Raw genomic sequence first — 20109 nt, forward strand, 5'->3', positions numbered from 1 at the left:
CCGGCGGCCAAGGGTGGACCCTGACGGGACTGAGGGGCTGGCAGAGGTGTGTGTGTGTGTGTCCTCCCCCGGGGCACCGTGAAGGGGATGGCTGGTGGTAGCACGGTGTCCCCCACGCTCACCTGCGGCAAAAAGGGAAAACCCCCAACAACTAAAGAGAAGGGGGGGGAATAAAAAAAGACACAAAATGTTTATAACCCCCCCGTTTGCCGGCCTGGGGAGCTGCCGGCCCGGCGGAGGCGCCCCGCACCTGCCGCGGCAGCCCGTTCCCGCTTCCCCCCGCTCAGGATAAGGGGCCGCTCCCCCCTCGCCGCGGGCTGGCAGCAACCTGTTGGTCCCGCCGCTGTCGAGGAGGGCGGGAGAAGACACCCCCACCCCCCCCGCCTCGGATCGGCGGCGAACCCGCTGACAAAGGCGGAGCAGCGGCAGCCCAGAGCCGCCCCCGCCCCCCGCCCCCGGCAGCGGGGCCCGGCGGCGCCGGCGGGCAGCGCGGGGCTGGGGCGCTCGCACAAGATGGCGGTGGGGCGGCGGGAGAGCGCGCTCCCCTCTTAGATGCGGCCGCGGCGGCCCCTGCTCCCGGCGCCCGGCGGGGCTTACATGGCGCTGGAGGACCTGCTTTGTCTCTGCTTCTCCGCCCTCGCCGTCCTGGCCGTGCAAGGTGGGTGAGGAAGGAGGGGAGGGGGGGTCGGGCGGGGGTCGGTGCCCATCCTGAGCCCACGGGCGGCCGCGGTCGCGCGGGGGGCCGCCGCGCCACCTGCCTTAGAGCCGCACCCCGCTCGGCCCTGGGCAGCAGCCAGCTCTCCGTGGGGATGCGCTCCGCGGCCGGGACCCTCTCCCCCACCGGTTCTCACCCCTCCCATAGCAGCCCTTAGTGGCCTTTACTCCACAGTTGCCCTCTCCCACCCCCCAGTAGCCGTCCCCCGTCCCCCCCCACCGTGGCCATATTTCACACACCCCCTCTCCCTCCCCTTCTTTCCCCTGTCTGCTTTTCGTCCCACTGAGTCGGGCGACGGCCACGCTCATGGCCTCAACCCGTGTCTGGATGGTGCCTCCTTTGGGGTCACCTTTTGGGGGTGACACAGGGTGTCCCCCGCAGGGAGCCCCCCTCGGGGCCGGGCTGGGGGGGTGGAGCAGGCCAGCAGCAGCGACCCCCGGGCTTCCACCTTGCCAGTGGCAAGTTTCCTCTGGAGGGATGGCTGCTGTGCCAGGCTGGCCGGGGGACAAAGTGCTTGTCTGGCATGGGGCTGGCCTGGAGCAGGCCCAGGTGTCTGGCAGGGCTGTGGTGGGGACCCTCGCCCTGCTCCCGCCAGCGCAGGACTCCTGGGTGGGCAGATGTCCTGTTGGTCAAGGAAGAGACCCAGGAATAGCCGTGCTCCTTGCGCCCCTGTTTTGCAATGGTTATGCAAACGGCTCCGTGCACGGGTACACGTACGCCTGTCGTGCTGGCTGACTTTCTGCGTTTGCTGTTGAAGTTTGCATCGAGGGTCGTTGGAGCTGCGGACCTTGGGGTGCGTGGTTTGTTGCCTGTGCATGAACAGACCCGCAAAAGCTTTTGTCCTCGTCCCTGAGAAGGGGTTGGACAGGTGTAGGCTGGCAGAGCTGTGCCGAAAAATGTGAGCTGTGCGTGTGCCCTGGAGTTGCTCTCATTTAAAAGAGCCTCCTAAACGAGGGATTGCAGTGGAGGAGCCATCCCTATGTCATTGTACGTTTTTATTCCTTTTTATGATGCATTCAGGTTCGGCAGAACATAATAACAGCACAAAGGATGTTTAGTCTTTATGGCTTTGAAAATAGCCTTTTGGGGGAGAATACAGTGTGATGGACGGCTGCAGGGTTGTTTTCTTTCTTTTTTTCAGAACATTGAGCTCCCGTAAGGTGTAGGTTATCATTTGATATAGGTGCAGCGTTATGGTGGCTGTGTGTAGAAATGAATAGTGGTCCATGTAAATGGCCCATTGTCATCTGTGCCCGTGGGTTTTTTTAGATGGATGGCAGTCTGTGACCCCACCAGCAGATGAATGGGTAAGCTGAGGCGGGTGGGAGCTGCATCTCCTGCATGTTTGAGCTAACAGCTAAGTGGATCCCGAGGCTTGTAACAGAAAACAATGATTTAAAAAAAAGAAAAAGAAAAAGGCAGGGTGCTGGAGTGGATGTTGTTTTTCAAACCCACTTCAACAAGAAAACTTCAAATGCTTTGTGGGAATTTGCAGTTGTGGCTTCTCTGCATTTTTTGGAAGCCAGTAGGCAACTAGTGAAAATTGTTTCTGTTTGTTTTCTAACAATGGGCTACATATTGTGTAGAGAGGTGGTGAGTGCGTTCGCGCAGTCTGTGGACGTGCCACTTGGTACGTACAGATGTGCTTTCCAACAGGTGGGTTTCATTCAGAAAAGAAAAACAGGGACTTGTTTCAATCTGAAATTAATTTGGCGGAAGATTGAAATGGTTTTGGGAAAGTCTGCATTTGATCCCAAAGCCCATGTGTTTTGATCCAAAGTTCAAGCCTCACTGGGTATGGAATACCTAGGAGAGAAGTAGACTGGAAAACCTTCCCCCTTCTGTGGACTTGATGGAAGCTGTGCCAGTTTACACTAGCTGGGGATGTGATCCAGTGTTTTGAAAGCCTTCTGCCTGTCCAACTTTGAGACTGTTTTCCCTGCAGTAGCAGGCAAGGGTTTAAGGAAAAAAACAAACAAAACAAACAACAAAACAACCCCTCTTCAGTTGACTCTGGCAAGGGGGTTGTGCTGGTTGCTTTCCTTGGGGCTCTCTACAGGGGATGTGTCGGTGGGAAGTGGGCTGAGCTTTCCGTTCGAACGATCAGCTGAAATCCGTCTGGGTTTATGTCATTTGGATTTGTGGTTGAGTCCTCTTGCGGCAGAACAGATTTCCTTTTTCAACATCACCTAACTTTAGGTCTGATTTGTTTTATCCTTCCTGTCACATCTGGCTTGGCAGTGTAACCCTGCAGCCAGCTGTGTGGAGTTAGTGCCTCTGCCTGGGGAAGTCAGTGTTACCATTGTTTGGGGATCGTGCGTCTCTGCTGCTGCGGTTGCCTGCGCTTTGCAGGATGTCACCTGCATGCAGATCCGCTTGCCCTGTTGACTGTGGTGTTGCGCTGTCGCCTGTTCATGGGCTGGGTTGCAGGGAGGCAGGATGAGCAGTGCAGGGAAGGGGTATTTCTTACAGTCCCCAAGAAACGGGGGGCACTGGCAGTGCCAAACACTTGTGCACACCACATTAGCGAGGTTTTGCCTCTATCGTGTTTCCAGGGGCAGGTTTCTTGTGCGGGAGCTTGCTGCCGTTGTGCTGCGGCTGTCATGACAGCCAGTCTCTGAGCCCTGATGGCAGAGGCTGTTCGAAAGCGGGGAACGTCTCTGCTGGCGTTTCTCTGTTTTTCTTCTGGTGTGCTTGGCTGAAGGAGAAACCGCTCGGGCTTGGTTCTGGTTTTGTTTTCCCTAGCTTTTTTGTTTTCCTTTTTTGTGCCCTCTCCTTTCACTACCTTGAGGTCCAAAGTGAAGCAGAACCTGCTAATTTTCTGATGTCTCCCCCCTTTCTGCAGCAGACTTTCTCCTGGCAGCTGTAGAAAGTTTGATCTGCTGCAGGGGGCCCCATGCAGGGTGGGTGTATCGCTGATGGTACACGAGCCACTTCAGAGTGGCGAAAGTAGTAATTTAAAAAGAAAATGTTTGGCAATGTGCCTTTCCCTGAAGAAGGGAGACGATTCTCCCTGCATGCATGCTTGCAGCCTGATCTAGAGCTGGAGGTAGCTTCTGTGGTACAGCACAGGTCTCTCTGCATGGGGGGCACCAGAACCCCTTGCTTTTGGGAACTGCTGGGGTGGGCTGGGTGTTGCTGCAGCATACAGGACATCTCACTTGAGTGCCCACTGTGATCCTGGGCCAGTTGCTTCATCTGCTATGGTGTCCTCAGGGCCCATCTTTAGACAAAAGTAGAGACACTGCACACTTCTCTCTGTCAAAGGTGTTGAGAAGATAAAAATCCATCAATGAGGGTGAAATCCATCAATAAGTATTCAGCATGTATATGATCTTTGTCACTATAGTGTACAACTGTCCCAAGGGCAGAGTGCTGCATTGTCCCATGTTGGCTCACGAATTTGTGCCTCCTGATACTGTATTGCTTGCTGGGTGATTTGAACTCTGACTCCCTCCGAGCTGCCTTCCCAAAGGCTGGCTGTTTTCCCAGGGAAGAATCCAGGTGCTTGTGAACCAGATTGAGCATTTGCAGCTTAAGAGATGCTGCTTGCACGATTTACATGCTCCTCTCCTGTTTAAATGGCTGCCTGGCCATTAAGCCTAGTCATGGTTATATAATTAAGATGGGAATTAATATTTAATCTGATTGTAATTTGTTGCTGGAATCCATCCCAAACTGTATCTCTGTGTGAGGTGAGTGTGTACCTGAGGGAAAACTGAGGCCAGTGTTACATGCAGGGGATTTTCTGCTTGGACACTGGGAATTATAGGCCTGCCTTGGGTGACGGCAGAAACCCTAACCTTTACAAACCTCGAGCAATCATAGTCATTTTGTTATCTGTAGGAAGCAAATGTTTGCTTTTAGTCAGCTGTAATACTAGATGGGATATGGTAAATCCTTGTTATCAGTATTTGCCAAGTGTGTGTTGGGCCAAAATCAACTCTGGTGCAATTTTGGTACTTTCTGGAGAAGAACTGGACCCACTTGTCTACAGTATTTTTAGCCTGGTTTTCTAAGGAAAAGAGACTTACGTAGTCATGCTGTCTGGTTGTCTGTCTATCTCCCTTTCCTTTTCTAAATAATTCTTGGACCTGCTGGTCAGTCATAGCTAGTGTGGATATGGAGAATTCAGACCTTTTGAAAATAAGTGATCAAGTAGAGGAGAGAGATGCAGTTTCTGCATGGACTGAAGGAGAGGCACTGGAAAACCCACCTAGGAGAGGAACCTGAAGTGCTTCAACTGCAGGAAGAGCTTTGAACAGATCTTGCAACCTGTTAGGGTAGGACAGGGTAATCCAGTCACAAGACACAAAGCTGCAGGAAATCGCTATCTCAAGTCCTTGTGTCCACTTGTGTATTTTATTTTTGAAGTCTTTTATGCTTTAAAACGTGCTGTTGTTTTATGGTTATGCCAGCATTCGTGTCACAGGGCTTGGTAGTTGTTTTGCTTTCCTCTCTTCTTGGGAAAGCATTTTCCAAACACAGGACTTGGAGCTGCTGTGATATTGGCTCTTTCTGTAGGCTTTGTGTTGGTCACTTGCTGTCTCTGCCTCAGTTTTCCTGTTTGTTTCAGCTGGGCAGAAGATGCTGTCGCACACTGTAAACATATAAAGAACACTGTCACTCTAAGTACCCTTCCTGCATTTATTAAAATCCCATGAGTAAGTGACCTCCAAGTGCTTCTGATGCTTTTCTGACTTAACGGCTTCTTGGTGAGAGGATCCACAGTTGTTAAAACTGAATCTGCCATCTTCATAAAAAGCAGAGTTGAGCTGTGTTTTCATGAGCCTTTCTAGAGATGCTAAACCCCACACCAGATGTGGGGGGAAGGACCAAAGAGCTCCTTCTAGTTTGTCTGACTTTCACTGGTATGCTGAAGTCATCCTTAAAAGACCATTGAATTTCCTAATTCTGAAGAGTAACAGAGCCTTCATAGGGAGGGGAAGAGTTGGTCAGTGTTTACTTCCAGGAAGGTAGATACCTGCTAGAGTTGCAGCTGCTGAGAAGAGACATTCTCCCTGGGAGAACCCCAACATTTGTCATCAGCCTTGTTTGAGCATATCTAACACTTTCCTCTTTGCACGTGTCAAGACACTTTGCTCATGAGTGTGTAGGTCGTGGTGCTTCTCCCTTGGATGTGTTTTTGTTCATGTCACTGATGCCCTTTGGTTTCTCTCTTTGAGTCAGATCCTCTCCTGCTCTTAATCCATGGGATCCTGCTGTTGTGATATGGGCCTGCTTTATCTGAGAAGTCCAGCAGATGCAGTGTGTTATCTCTGTGGCTAATAAACATACTTGGTGGTGGTTATGATAAACAATTACTGTATTCCACTGAAACTTTCATATGAGATGTTCTGAAATTATTTAAAAATCTGTATCTGCATTTTAAATGCAGTTGCCTATTACTGCCATATTAAATTCAGCAGAGCTATTGAATAACCTGATTTATTATTATGCTTTCTTGTTTTTTAACTTTTTAATTTTTTTTCAAGATCTCTCGTGGTTTTCTTGAGGACAGGTCGTTAATATTAAAGGTGTGTTAATGAAATGTGAGCATCCCCAGAGGTTGCTCTCAGCCCAAATTGGTGGGAAAATTAAAATCTAGTGCATGAAGCTATTGCACCTGTGCTCAGTCTGCTGTGGCCCTTTCCCTTATTCTCACTGATTTCTCTGCTCTCATTTCCTGCTTGGGTCTTTGAACCACAATCCCTTTTGAGTCGGGATGGCTTAGTGCCTTGTTAAATACAAGAATTTGGGAAATTAAACAGTTAGAACTCCAGAGAAAGGTGCTGGGATAGCAGAACTTGGAGCAGAGGTAGAGCAAACCTGGGCTGCAGAAGTGATGCCAGGCTGGCGGGGGTTGGGGGGAATGCGATAAGGTCCTCCTTTATGTTTCACTGTCTGTGCTGGGAAATGTGTGTCCTTGATAGTTTATAAATGGACTGTTAATTGGTGTGACTAAAAAGGTCATTACTTAACGGGATGGATTTCCTGTGCTGTGTTGTGTGAATACACCAAGGGTTTTGGCAAAACCTGGCTGTTTATGCATGCAGGGCTTTAATAAATCTTTTTCAAAAGCATCAGCAGTGCTTATAGGTTTTAAAATTACCTGAAGTTTTGCACTTGATGCAAGACTGTCCTCTGTGTCTCTTGGCTGGCTAGCTGGATCCGACTTGCAGAATGGGTGCATGTATTTTCCAGATAAAAGTGGAATTGTGCCCAATATTAAAAGAAAACTAGTCAAGTGTTTACTGATTTGTTATTACTGCAACTGAGAAGGCTTTTATGTTCCTTTGGAAATTTTTGTCCCCTTTTTGTCTCTTTATTTTGGAGATGGCCTAGTGAAAAACTCCAGTGTGCTCCTTATAGTGCTAATGCCACGTGCTGTTACCCTTCTGGAAATATCATTCTGTAGTCCTTCTCTTAATCATGTTGACCCAGAGGGACTGGGCTGGTTGCAGCCCATTTCTATGCCCTACCAGTCCCGCTCAGTCCTGCTCGCCTGTTTGACTCCTGGCAAAGCCTTGAGAGAGCTCGTAAGGAGACTTGGAGCTTCTCGTGACAAAAAAAGACAAAGGTTGGGGAGGACAGAGAATTAGCAGATGTTCAGGCTGATGTTCAGGGGGTTTAGCCTGTGGTGTTGGGATGGGACCTGTCACTGTATGGGAGATAAGGCTTGTGTACAAGATGCTGGGGCTCATTTGAGGTTATCTTCAGCATTGGGTAAGAAATGTGGCATGGGGTGGGGGATCTGAGGCTGCTGGCTTGACTCCATTATTTCCTGCTTGATTGGTATTTTCCCCTGCCATAGAGGCTCAGGCAGCCCTGCTGTTAGAGAATTTAGGTTGTTATAGGAGGGCGATCATGTGCTCCACAGGTTTGTGTGTGCTTGCAAAGGCACTATGGGTTGTTGCATAGCAAGGCATCTTGGCGAAATACACATAGAAGATAAAAGGGGAAAAAAACCCCCAGCATCTGATCCAATACCAGCTCCTTTGCTGGATTGGCAAAAATCGTTTAGATCCTCCTTCCCAAGAACGATTTTGTAAACATAATACTGCCTATTAGCCATGTAAATTACTGTCATTGGTGGCAATTGTTGTGATGGAAAGATAAGTGTCTTGAAACTCTGGTTTGATTTACCCCTCCTGCCCCCCCAGGCTTGCTAACCAGTTGTTTATGTCAGTACTGATTGCGGCTTTTGTCAGAGAAATCAAAATATTGATCAAAATTATTTAGCTGTTTTTCCTAGGTCACAGTAAACACAACTTTTCTTTCTTTTCCTTTGTACTCTTTTCTCTGTACTGAAAACAAAGCGAACCTTTCCTCGAGGAGATGAGCCGTATGTGCCTGAAGTCAAATGTCATCCGCTTGAAGAGGGTCCTTAGGAGCAGACTTCATATCTGGAGGCTTTCCTCAAGAGTCTGTCAGTTGAAAATCTGGCTAGCAGCATTATCTCAAGTACTATTGTGGGGTTTTCTTTACGTGCAAAGTGGGGAGAAAAGGAAGTTTCTCCCAGCTGCTGGCAGAGAATAGCTTCCCATTTACTTAACGCTTGTGGCTGCTGCCAGAATTTTCTCTTTAGCAGCAGAGGATGTTAAGTGTGGGGTGAAAGGCTCCAGCATCCGGGCACGAGGCTGAGCTGTCAAATAATTCTTCTCACTCTTTGTTTTTTATACCAGTCAAGGCACTTGGATAGTGTTGTAGGTTTAAGGCTAGTGAGGTTGCACTGCCTTCATGTGTACTGCGGGAAGCTGAGGACATTTCTTGTTTCGGGTTTAATGGTTGTGCTTGAACAAAAGCATGTCTTAAAGAGCAACACCCACTTCTGACTTAAAAATGTGTTGTGCATGCTTGTCCGTCACAGCCCCTTGGTAAGCTGGTTTGATGTCCTTGCCCAGTAATGTGCACCTTCATTCAGTCTGAATTTACCTAGCTGTGGTTTATAGGTGTATATGAAGACAGGTACTGGTATGAAAAGCCTCCCTGTGAGTATGTGTACACTGATCAAATTTCCTGGTAACCTGCTCTTTACTAAGCAGAATACATGCAGGTCCTTGAGTCTTTCACCTGTTTTCCATCCCTTAATCTCAGCCTTCTGCAGCTAACACTAGTGTAAGTAAGAGCCCTGCTTTTCTCAGCAGTTAGGTGTTTGCTCAGCGATGGAAATTTCTTAGCTGCTTTGATTCAGAGCCTGACTTTTTGGATCTGGACCCTGCAAGTCCCTTGGGGCACCTGTTCCCCTGCAGCTTAGCACAGAGTCGCCATTTAGCTCGGACAGCCAGTACTGGATGTGGCTTTCCAGATGTGATGGGATCGGAGCCAAGCAGAGGGAAAAGTAAAGAAACCTTCAGCTCCAAGAGCACCTCTTTGGTGAGCAGCCGAGCTGTTGCTGAGGCAGATTTCGGGTGTTGCAGCAGGACGCTCGCACATGGGAAACTAGAGGAAGAATCAGGATGGGGCACATATGTGCAGCTTCCATATAGCTTTTAAAGAGAAAGACTGCCATCTAAGCCAGAATCATGCTGTGTGGTTACACTTGCATAGAAAAATACTGTCTTAGTCTTACAGCAGCTTTCACCAAGTAACACCTCAGCCATGTCCTCCATCAGCACTTCAAGTACAGCTGGAGCATATGGAGCTTTGCCCTCTCCCACTCATAAAGATGCCTCTGCCCTTTTCCATGTCGCCTACACAATGCAGTTTTTATATTCTTATGTAAATGTTGCCAGCCCCTGCCCAGTGTCCATGAAGCAGCAGTGAGCCTTCAGAATTAGGAAACCAATAGTAGGACTTCTTGGGCATTTAGTTCCCTGCTGCATGACACACTTAAGAGTGGCTTCAGGCCATTTTGTCTGCATCATATTTTTTAATTTGTAAAATGAGGTATTAAAATTCCTGTCTGAGAGGCTGAATATGAATACTCTCGGGGTGGAGGCATTCAGATGCTGCGGGGCAGTGTGCTGCAGGTGTGTGTTTCAGATGTAGAGCCCTGTAGAGATGGGGAATAGGTGCTGTACAAAATGCATCAGTTTATGTGGCTGTGCAGACATAGTTGTGCCTACCTGTTTGTGGTGCATCAACTCTGGATGTGTGCGGGTTCAGTGTGAATACAGAGATGTGTACATGGTGGGTGCAGGCCTGTAAATGAAAATTCGTGATTACTTGTTTATGTATTTTAAAGTTTGTGGGTTTAAAAAAATACTACCCTCATAGGGAATATTTTCTTCTCACCAGAAACTTGTTAGACTGGAAATTTCACAGTACTAATTTTTATGGCACTTCCTAAGCTGAACTAATTGGGTATTTTGGAAGGGGGAAGACAAGGGTGTGGATGTACGTTTTTATGTAGATTTCGTTAAAAATGTGACTTGGATTATCCTGCTAGCTATCTGAGCGATGTGAAGGTCTCTGCTGGAAAATGCAAGTGATTATAGGCTGGTGACTAACAAATAATCCTTGGCTAATATGGGGTAGGCTCAATTAATGTTAATCCCTGCTCAGCAGTAGTAAAAGTTGGATAAAGTCAAGGAGATTTTGCAAGGCTGTTACTGACCTGAACATGAGAATGACCACACAGCATTCCCTAAAATGAAACCGGTTCTTTGGAAGAGCCATCATTCTCATCATTTCCTTCTTACACTAGAGCTATTCAAAATGGCCCAAAATTGCCTGGTTATGAAGATGAGGATTTCTTTTGTGCTGATGTTACGTGCTGAGACACACAGGACCTCATTAAAAGAGGAGCAGCAGTAATTAGTCTAGATTAATGGAAATAAATCTGGTTTTAGTAATAAATGAGGTTGTGTTCCTTGGTCGAGAGCAGCCACCATCTATAGTGCTCACCTAGCAGTCTGATGCACAGAGGCAAAACCTTTCCTCACTGTGGAGAAAAATGGGCAATTTGGGTGTTTTCGCTGAAATCTCGGTATAAGTCTGGGTGTTGTTTTTAGATGTGTTTTGGTGAAATAAGCAGAAGCCCAGAGACAGCAGGGAGAAGCATTATGTCCGAGCTTGGACCCCGTTGATACTGGAGGGCCCCAGAGTGGTGTGATGGTCCCCACAGGCATTGTGCTGCTTGGATACTGGACCGTTGAAAGCGTGTCCTTCACCATTTGGAAGCAGACTCAGTCCTTTTACTGCTTTGTCCTCAAACTGTCAGGTTTCAGCTGGCTGCAGCTTTGGAAAAAGGATAAATTTATGTGCTCTGAAGAGAAACTTGCACTGAGAGTGGGTAAATGTACTGTAGATGTTGGAAAGTTAAACGGCCAAGTAGGTGTGAGGATTTTGGAACATAAGGCTATGAAATATATTTTCCTCCTGTTTTTATGGTAGAAGTAAGTTTAAATTTGGAAATGGGAGGGCAAATTCCCACCTATTCTGACCCTCGGTCCTAACCATCTTCAAAAGGTGGTACTGCTCATTCTTTTCCTCCACCTTCAAGTGCATCCCAGTAGCCATGGATATGGGTGTTACCTTGCTATTTCTCCCCACATGATCGCTGAGCTGTAAGAGCTCACTTTGCATTTTCAATGATAACTGAGTTTCCAGATCACAATCAGATACTGTCTTTTAAAACTGGACCAGGTGAGATGTTACACCAGGAGGATGCAAAGTCCTGAGATGGTCAAGTCCTTGGTAAGTTCATTGCATTGCCTAGCTGTGGGCACTCCTTTGACTTAACAGTTTAGCATCTCCTGTTTTATTATTTTCAGTGTCTCCTTCTCAAACCTACCCTCTTATCTGCTATTGTCCAAGTAAGGCTGATTGGCTAGCTGTATTGATAATGTACCTTTGTGGGTTAAGTGATAACAGAAAGAAGCAGAGCGTGGCTAGATAAAGCCAGGGGTAGTCCACACCCTTGGAGGGAGCTGGTGTCGGACACTGCAGCCTGTAGCCAGGCAGTGAAGCACAGGTGGGTTTTGTGACTTCCCAGAGGCCGTGCAGCACATGGTGACAAAGCTGTGCCTGGACAGAGTCTGTTGCTTTGTCTGGACTGCCCACGCTGTCTGTTCTCTGCAAAATTAACTCATGGCATAAGCCCCCCTCACCTTTCTCTTGTGTTCCCATGCTGCGTGGGTGGAGTGTGCTCTCTGCTGTCCTTGTGTCCTCCCAGAGAAGTGAAAGCTCTCTTGGGGTGATGCAGGCTTGCAGTGACAGTCGTCTGCAGTGAGCTGTTAAAACATACTTTCCCATTAGTTTTCTTTGTTGCTGTTCTGAATTGTCTTCTCTTCCCCTGTGTGCTGGCTCATTATTTCTCATTAATTCATGGTTTGTGCAATTACCTGGGAAATGCAGGGGAGTTGGCAGGAGTCTGATGAGCCTGACTTCTCTTCTTGGGGGTGGGTGACTTTGTAACGATACAGCATGGGAGAGTTGGTTCTTGTCTTCTTGGAGCAGCAAGTTGCACACCCAGGCCTCACTGCTGGGGCTCTGTGGGACAGGTTGGCTGTTTTGAAGAGAGCTGGAAAGCACAAGGGGCAGAGACAGGGGCTATATGTGCAGATTTCTTGGGTACCTGGTAGGACTGAAACTGGAACCATTCTTGGCGTTTTGTATCTGTTCTGTATTACGACACTTTACACCCTGTCCTGAAGAGACTCTCCAGACTTGAACCCCAGCCTATCAAGAAAATGTGAGCAAACAAGGGAGGCTCTTTGCTTAACTTTAAAAAACAGAAATGTACAGTAAATAGTTCTAAATTCATGCCAGGGGATTTTGTTTGTTGTGAAAGCTTTCAGCTCAGTCTGAGGGGTGCATGTGTCTTGGGATGTGTGTCAGAGCAGTGTCACCCCTGCAGAAGGGTTCTTTGCCCTTTTTCTTTGCAGACTGCATTTCAGGTAAGAACAGAGATGTGACCTGGTCCCTTTTTGGGAGGAGAAAGCCAGCCCACAGCAAGATAAAAGGGCTGTCACTGATTAAAACATCACAGTTTCTCTGCTTGTAGCTGGTGTTTTACTGGCAAATGTGTCATGCCACTGGTTTCCCCATATGAATGCTCCTCTTTTTTGAGGGTTGTATTCAGAGGTGGACTTCCCAGCTGCTAGGAAGGACCTCTTGAGGGAAGCTGGACTAAGCTGTTTGACGGATGGTTTCGCAGTTAGAGTTCAGGCTGTTGGTGGAGAAGGGGCTTTACCTGCCTTCCTCCTTCCTTTTTTATTTTCAGGTGAATGGCAGAATCTCATTACCAACAGCACTGGCAGGGCTTTGAAGATTTCTGGCCTAATTATCTTATTTGCGCTGCGAGTAGCAGTGAAATCCATGTGCTGTCAGGGAGACTTAGCTATTGTGCCAGCTGTACAGGGGTGGGAGAAAAAGGCCTCATGAAAGGGCTTGTGTGGAGGGTTTGTTTCTGATGGCGCAGGCTGGCCTTGGTTGCATGCACATTCCCCAGCTGTACGGGTGCTGCAGGATTTCCTGCAAGACCTGGATGGGGTGAATGAGATGCAAGCGAGAAGCTACCGTGTTCTGGACTCCATCCGTGGCCATGCAGGTGCCTTTTTTGGGTAATGCTTGTGAAGGTGCAGCCTGCAAGGTTGAGTTCTTTTTTCATCAGAACTGTAAAAGCAGATTAATGATATCTAGAATCTGCCAGTTGGCTAAACATCATCTGCTGTCCTTGCGCAAGGTTCAGGACTGTTTTCTGTGTATGTGACTTCCTAATGTCTTCCTCAGCAGGAAGTTTTAGGTACCTTCACATAATTACCAACAGTCTTACATATGGAGGGTTTTGGCAAACTGAATTTTTCCCTCTTTTCTATTCAGCTCACTTCTAACAGGAGAGAGATGTGGAGCAAGACTGTAACCTTGAGAATGGCAGTGGCAGAAGGAGCTGTGTTGGAGGCAGTGGTCCCTGGAGCACATCAAGGGCTTGCAAACTCTTAGCATAGCCAGAGGCCTTCTCTGGAAGAAAAACTGGACAGGGCACAGCTGATGGGTTGTAACAGGAGATGGCCAAAGATACCCAGGAAGGGAAGAGGAGGTGTTTGCTGAGGCTGCGTGAAGCAGTTTCACAAACTAACTTAAGGACCAAAATTGAGATGGATATTCCCAAAAGAAAGCAGCTGCAGCCCTCTTTTTCGGAGGAGAGGCAGGATCCTGGAGCCACAGAGGTGGCAGCTCCATTCTCACTTGGGATGTAGATGTGTCTCTTCTGTGTCAAGGTGGGCCAGAGTGAGGTGGCAGTGGGGATTGAGCTGTGTCTTGCCTGGGGGCTTTCCCTCTGACTTGGCTAGAAAATGCTGGGTGCTTCACAGAGGTCTTCTGTGAACATGGGTGCCTAGCCACTGCTGTGGAGATGCATCCTGTGATCCCTCTCTCTGCGGAGGGGCTGTTTGGTTGTTGCATGGTTTTGCGTGCTATGATATATAATTACAAAGGGGGTGGGTCAAATGTAGCAAGTTTCAGTGGTGTGTGTGCGGGGGCTGTGATAGAGCCATGTATTTGCACCTCATTTCTGAGACTCTGATAGAGATATATCTCTGTATTTATGCTCGGATATTGGATACAAGGAATTATCTGCTATTTGAGTGAAATGGGTCAAAATATTATTAACTCTAGCTATTCCCATCCTGAAGCTTTAGCAAAGTGTTGCCACATCTCTTGTGTAGACAAGGAGCTTCTGAGGCAGCTATGGTCTAAGTAACACTAAACTGCATGTAGCAAGAAGGCAAGGAAAAAGAGTACAGGAATATTTGATGCCTTGATCATCAGTTGAAGGCAGAGGGATGAGAAAGATCTTTGATGCTTAAGATCTTTGGTCTTTAAGATGATGAAAATTCAGAAACACTGGAATGTACTCCATCCTGGCACAGTTCCTTGGGTCTTCTCTTGGTCAGTATCTCTGTGCTGCCCTTTCATCATGGGAACAGGCATGACCACAGCCAAAAAGCATCAAGGGCAATAGCTTGTTTTTCGGATGCTAGAGGTGACTGGACACCGAGGAGGCTGTAAGAGCTGTTTCCTCTGGCCTTCTATCTTAGCTGTTGTTGTATGCGTTGAGAGTCATCTTCCAAGTTTATGTGCAATTGTGGCTGGGTGGAAGGCAATCGATGGTGTCCTGTGGCAAGCTGACCTGGCACAAAAGCTTGGCAAAATGCTGAAGTTCCCCCTTGTACGGCTTGAGGGGTCTGAGTGAACCCTCCCAGTACTGCTTTGTACGTGAAGCCAACCAGTCGCTACAAGGTTATTGCTTAGTCCTAATAACACTCTCTGTGGCTTGTATATCCAGAACACTGACTGCTGAGTAAAACGAGTGTGTAAAGTCAAGGAATCCTTGCACATCTTGAGTATTGCTTTCCCTTTCTGTGGTTCCAGATAGCAGCTGGGAGAAAGTTGGTTTGGAAAACAAAGCTGTTAGGAACCATTTGTTTAGACACAAGGCAAAATGAAAGTGGAAAACATAATCTGTCTGTTCCCCTCAGCCTCCCACCTTCTTTTTGTTTAAAATGTCCACATGCCATTTACTTTCAATAAACAAAAGATGTTTCTTGTAAGCTGGTGTTTACTAGTAGGGAAATGTGATTTATTAGAGAACAGAAATCCCTGCTCGTGCCTGTGTTTTCAAACTGGAGCAAGAGTTCATAATTTTATAGACCTTTCAAGAATGGATTTCCTAAAGCAAACAGTGAGGAACTGTTAAATTATAGCCATGTAAAGCAACAGTATAATAGTGTGATTGCTCAGTACTAATGGCTTTATTATTCTGTACCAAATAGGAGTGGTTTGGGCTGGTGAGAGATAACATGCCTTTCCTGAGATAGCTTTGGAGCCAATTCAGAGCAGAAGCCAATTTGAGATTCTTGGGCAACTTCTTTCCCTTGTAATGAGGGAGATAAGGACTGTATGGGTGTTCTCTTACTCCAGCTTTCTTCCAGGATCATGCAGGGAGGAGCAGCTTCCAGAAAAGCAAAGTATGGTTTCTCTCTACAGTCTGACAGCCACTAAAGTCTCACACTGCCCCTCTGAGTTAGGGTCTCAGCTTTCCCAGCATCTGCTTGGGGCATCTCTGTGACCTGTTTGCCCTTTAGAGGGAATAGGGGAGCGATGCAGTTCCCCTCCAGAATCATGGGTGGTGGAGGCTGTGTCGATGCCTTTCTTCAGCCCTGTCTGAGCTCACCAGCCCTGCAGGACTCCTAGGCAGTTGGAGTGCAGTGTTCAAGCCAGGGACTTTGGGACTGAGCTGCTGTGGGGGCTGCTGAATTCTTCAAATCCCTGGGCTTGAGCAGAAATGACCTTGGAGTGCCTGGCACCAACATCTCTGGATCCTGTTGAGACGCAAGTTTGTACCCCATCTACCCATTTCTTTCCACAGCTGCTTATGTGGAGCTTAAGCAAGTTAAGGTGCCAGATGCCTGGTCTTGTCTCTGTCTTCCATGTGTCTGTCACCTCCAGGTGTTGGTGGCTCAGTGTTGTGCTGACCTGGCTGTGAATGAAGCTCTGAAAATAGTGGCCATCTGAGGAGGGTCTGTGCTCCCTTGTGCAGCCAGCCATTACCTTCTTGGCTGTGCTGGGCAGTTTGTCACTACAGGTAGTGAGAAGCACAAGAGTATGGGTGGTCTCAGCTTGGAGCTCCAGTCTTGCAGTTAGCATGTGTCTGAGGATGCCTGCCTGGAGCCTGGGTGGGATCTCTAACAGATGCATGCACGGTGCCCTGGCCCTTCTCCAGCTTGAAGCCTCTGCTTCGTGACCTCTGCTGAGACATGTGTGTTGAAAGGGACCGATCTCCTGTGTTTCTTGGTTTCTTTCTCCTGGTTCTCAACTTCTACATGATATATTGGGCTCATTTCTGGCTGCCCTACACATATGAATGCTGGAAAACCTTGTTACCAGCTTAGTTGGGCTCTTGGAAGAAACAGTCTTTGCAAAGAGAGCTGTGGCTTGTAATGAAATAACTTTGCAGTAACATAGTTTCAGTGCTGCAGTATGTCTGTGCTGGCTTTCAGGTTGTTCCTGGGCTAAAAATATGGCCCATTAGGACTTCTGGAACAGGATGTATCCGTATTTTAAAGATACTTTATTCCTTATGTGTTATTGCTAAGTGATTTGACTGATACTGCATTTGGAGACCTACTTTGTAAGATCACTTTGTCTGAAGTGGAAGCTGAGAAAAGAATCAAGTGTGTATGTGTTTCTGATAGTGAGGACGTGGTGCTGCCTTGGAGGGCTGGGAGGCTCGGGTGTTGCACTGGTGTCTGATGCTGACTGATTGGGGCCGCTGGACAGCTATTTCCATTTCTGATCTTTACTGCCCTCGGAAGACAAAAGATTCAGAATTGCATGGAAAAGATTAGCATTAGGAGTTTTACCACCTACTTCATTTGAAACTGGATGCGCTTGAGATGTGTTGAACAAATGGACAGTGGCCTTTCTTCTCCCTGGGGACAGCTTTTACATGGATGGGAAGCTACAGATGGGGCCCAAGGCAGAAATGCAAATAGGCAGGGCTGTGATACGAAGCATTTGGCAGGATCACAGGCTTAAAAGCTCCCTCCCCACGGCTGCTTGATCCTGCTTTTTCGGTTGTGCTGACACAGCTGGTTGTGGGCTGCACTGTGAACTGTTTGAGTGGAGCTTTGGCCTCAAAACTGTGGGATTAGGGCCTGTGCTGCTGGCACCGTGAAGCTGGCCAAGCCCAGTCCATCCTAGTGCTGCTGGTAAGAAGCCCTCAGAGGTGTACTCGCTTCAAAATGACTGCTGTGATTACAGCTTTGCAGAGAAGCGCAGTAGTGAGCTGAACAGCTAATTAGTCTTTATAACCCTCTTTTGTTTGCTTTTGAAGACACAAGTCCCTTGCTTGCCTGGCTCCCATTCGGTGTCGTGACAATGTCAGCGCGAGTGTGTGAAGCTCATGTTACGCAGGGAGAGTTCAGACAGGTTTGGTTTCAGCACAGGTCTTGTCCCTGAGCTGTTCCAGCACTTTCCTGACAGGAGGCAATTGGTATTAGAACAGGTTTGGCCCTGAGACTGTGAACAAAACAGTTTTGAGGGGCAGATCGCCCATGGTAATGAGTTCAGTGGAGGCCTGACTGTTTTTTGTAGATGAAAAGGTCAGATCTGTTGCCTGGCTTATGTAGAAAGGTTTTGTTCTGGAACAGCCTGCTCCTGATCAGCTCCAGTCTCTGCTGAGCTGCCAGGTGCTGGTCTGAACAGTGTTTTTCCTACGTTTTCCTCATTGGTGAGTGTTGGAGAGTTTACTTTTTAGGTGAGTATGTTCGTTTAAGGCTGTGAAGTTCTGAGTTCAGATCAGCAACTTGGACAAACTTAAAACACCCCTGGTTTTGAGCCTGCCCTACTTGGAGTTTGGTTTTAATCACAAGTTTTAACAAATTGAGCCTATTGAAAACATTCTTAGTGAAACACCCTCTTTTTTTTTTTTCCCAGAAGCTGTTAGCTGTCTTCAAGAAACAATATTTTAATTGAAGTCATGATAAAAGCAAAGCGGCAGTGGTTGTTGTAAAGCTTAATTATTAAACAGCCTTGTTTTTAATGCAAAAAAATCTGTAAAGAAAAAAAAGCTATGCACTTTAAAACTGTCAAAATAAAACCTAAAACTTTGAAGTCTTAAAATACTTTGGGAAATGCTGAATGTTTTTGACTGGTTATATGGAACAGCTGAACTGACTTAACTGGAACAAAATTAGAGGAACAAAGAGGTTTTGTTTCCAGAGTGTATTCTTTGCCCTTTGACAGCACTGTCTGGCTCACACTCAGAGTTACATACCCAGAACAGGTCACTGTCAGCTTCCCCTCTTTGGTTAGACTTTCCACATAACTAGTCTGCTGGAACAACAGTAATATGCTTGTAAATGAGTAAAAATCACAGGAAGATTCAGGGGCAAGAGCAGAATTTGAAGCTCCTGTAACTGTTGTGTTGTTTTTTTGAAAGAGTCTGAATCTCATATTGACAGTTCCTCTTCCCTAGTGCCACACGTTAGTGCTGAGTTTGAGGTTACCGCAGGCTAGCAGGGTTTTTCCTGGCTGGTGATTGATGTTGAATCCTACACAGTTGGACCTTCTCAACATGGTCTCAAAGTGAGAGGCTTGCCTTCCATGGAAGGTGCTCTGAAAGTCTCCCAATGTACACACAAAGTCTTCCCATGTACACAGCAGCTTTCATCAGCAAAATGGTGAGATGGTTTCTATGCACGTGGGTTATCCTTAGCATGGTAGCTGGCACTCTGGCTCTGGGAGGTGCTCATGTGCTCTGTTCTGTTGTTCAGGGCTATTTGCATGGAAACAAGCTCTCTGTAAAGTCTGTTTTCTGTTGGGGAAGGATAGACAGCAGGAGGAGATGAGCAGCTGAGAAACGGAGCTCTTATTTCCATGCAAGTATCCTATAAAGAACAAAAGAGGGTGAGAAGCATGCTCAGAGATGGGATCTGCAAGCAGAAAGGCTCCGGAGTTGTCTTCCATGAAGCAACATCAGGTCCATGTGAATGTAATTTTTACACTGTTGTGTGCTGTGGGTCTCATGGGTGAGTCACAGATGCTGCTTTTGTTTTGAACTTCTCCAGGGCTAAATCCTCCGCTCTGTCTGGGAGTTTTGCTGCTGACTTCACTACACTAGGATTAGGGCTTTTAGGATCTGCTGCTGAAATGATGCAAGTTATCTGTTCTTCCCAAGTCCCAGCTTATAGAGGAGGTAGGATGCAAAATAACACTAAAGTTGCCTCATCTCCCCCTGTAGTATACTCAGTGTGGCTGGCGCTGAGGATCCTGGGGGCATATTTCACTGTCTTTAGGACTGCCCTGTGATTTCTTTCCCAGTGCATTGGAGAGAGCTTATTTCTCTTTCCTTGGCACCTGCGGGTGATGGGAAGATGTCAGAGGATGGGAAGCCCTGCATCCCAGCTAAGACCACTAGCAAAACAGTGTTGTGAACAGCAGCCTCACTGGAGTCCCCTTGAGCTTGCAGCGCTGCCAAGCTTGAAGGTCTTTGAGAGGAGGTGGCACTGGAGATGGGGACAGCCTCGCAGCGTACTCAAATTCATGTGGCAATGGCAAAGAGCTCTTGGGGACTGATTGGCATTCACTGCAGCAGGCAGCTGGGGTGGTTTGAGACTTGGCTGCTCAGAGCTGCCTGTCCCTGTGGTAGAGGGTACCAGCTTGATAACACAGGTAGCAGGAGCAAATGTATGTCTCCCTCTTCCATCACTGCCTCAAGCAAGGCACAGACCTCTGTTTATCAGTGTTCATGTCCTTTTGACCTACAGGTATTGAGTTAGTTGCAAGCCAGTTCACTGCCTGAGCAGATGTACCTGAATTTTGTAGCTACCATAGAAATAAGTGTCAGCAAGATGTCAGAGAGGTTAGGCTCATTATTAGATCTCATTAATTCTGTGGAATACCCTGTAGAGAATATATTAATATTCTTATTCTGTTGACATATA

The 20109-nt window shown here is 47.5% G+C and overlaps 1 protein-coding gene across 3 annotated transcripts in view; it reads left to right on the plus strand.

Annotated features, from left to right (window-relative positions):
• Nucleotides 1–448: 448 nt before the first annotated feature.
• IGDCC4 (immunoglobulin superfamily DCC subclass member 4) overlaps nucleotides 449–20109 on the plus strand; it is a 103923-nt gene continuing 84262 nt past the window's right edge. For all 3 annotated transcript variants that reach the window (XM_052808361.1, XM_052808363.1, XM_052808364.1), the window contains exon 1: nucleotides 449–658. In XM_052808361.1, the coding sequence (XP_052664321.1) occupies nucleotides 553–658 (106 nt within the window). In that variant the 5' untranslated portion in view covers nucleotides 449–552. The remainder of the gene's footprint in view (nucleotides 659–20109) is intronic.

Source organism: Harpia harpyja, chromosome 14 (genome assembly GCF_026419915.1).
Source record: "Harpia harpyja isolate bHarHar1 chromosome 14, bHarHar1 primary haplotype, whole genome shotgun sequence".
Taxonomy (NCBI): domain Eukaryota; kingdom Metazoa; phylum Chordata; class Aves; order Accipitriformes; family Accipitridae; genus Harpia; species Harpia harpyja.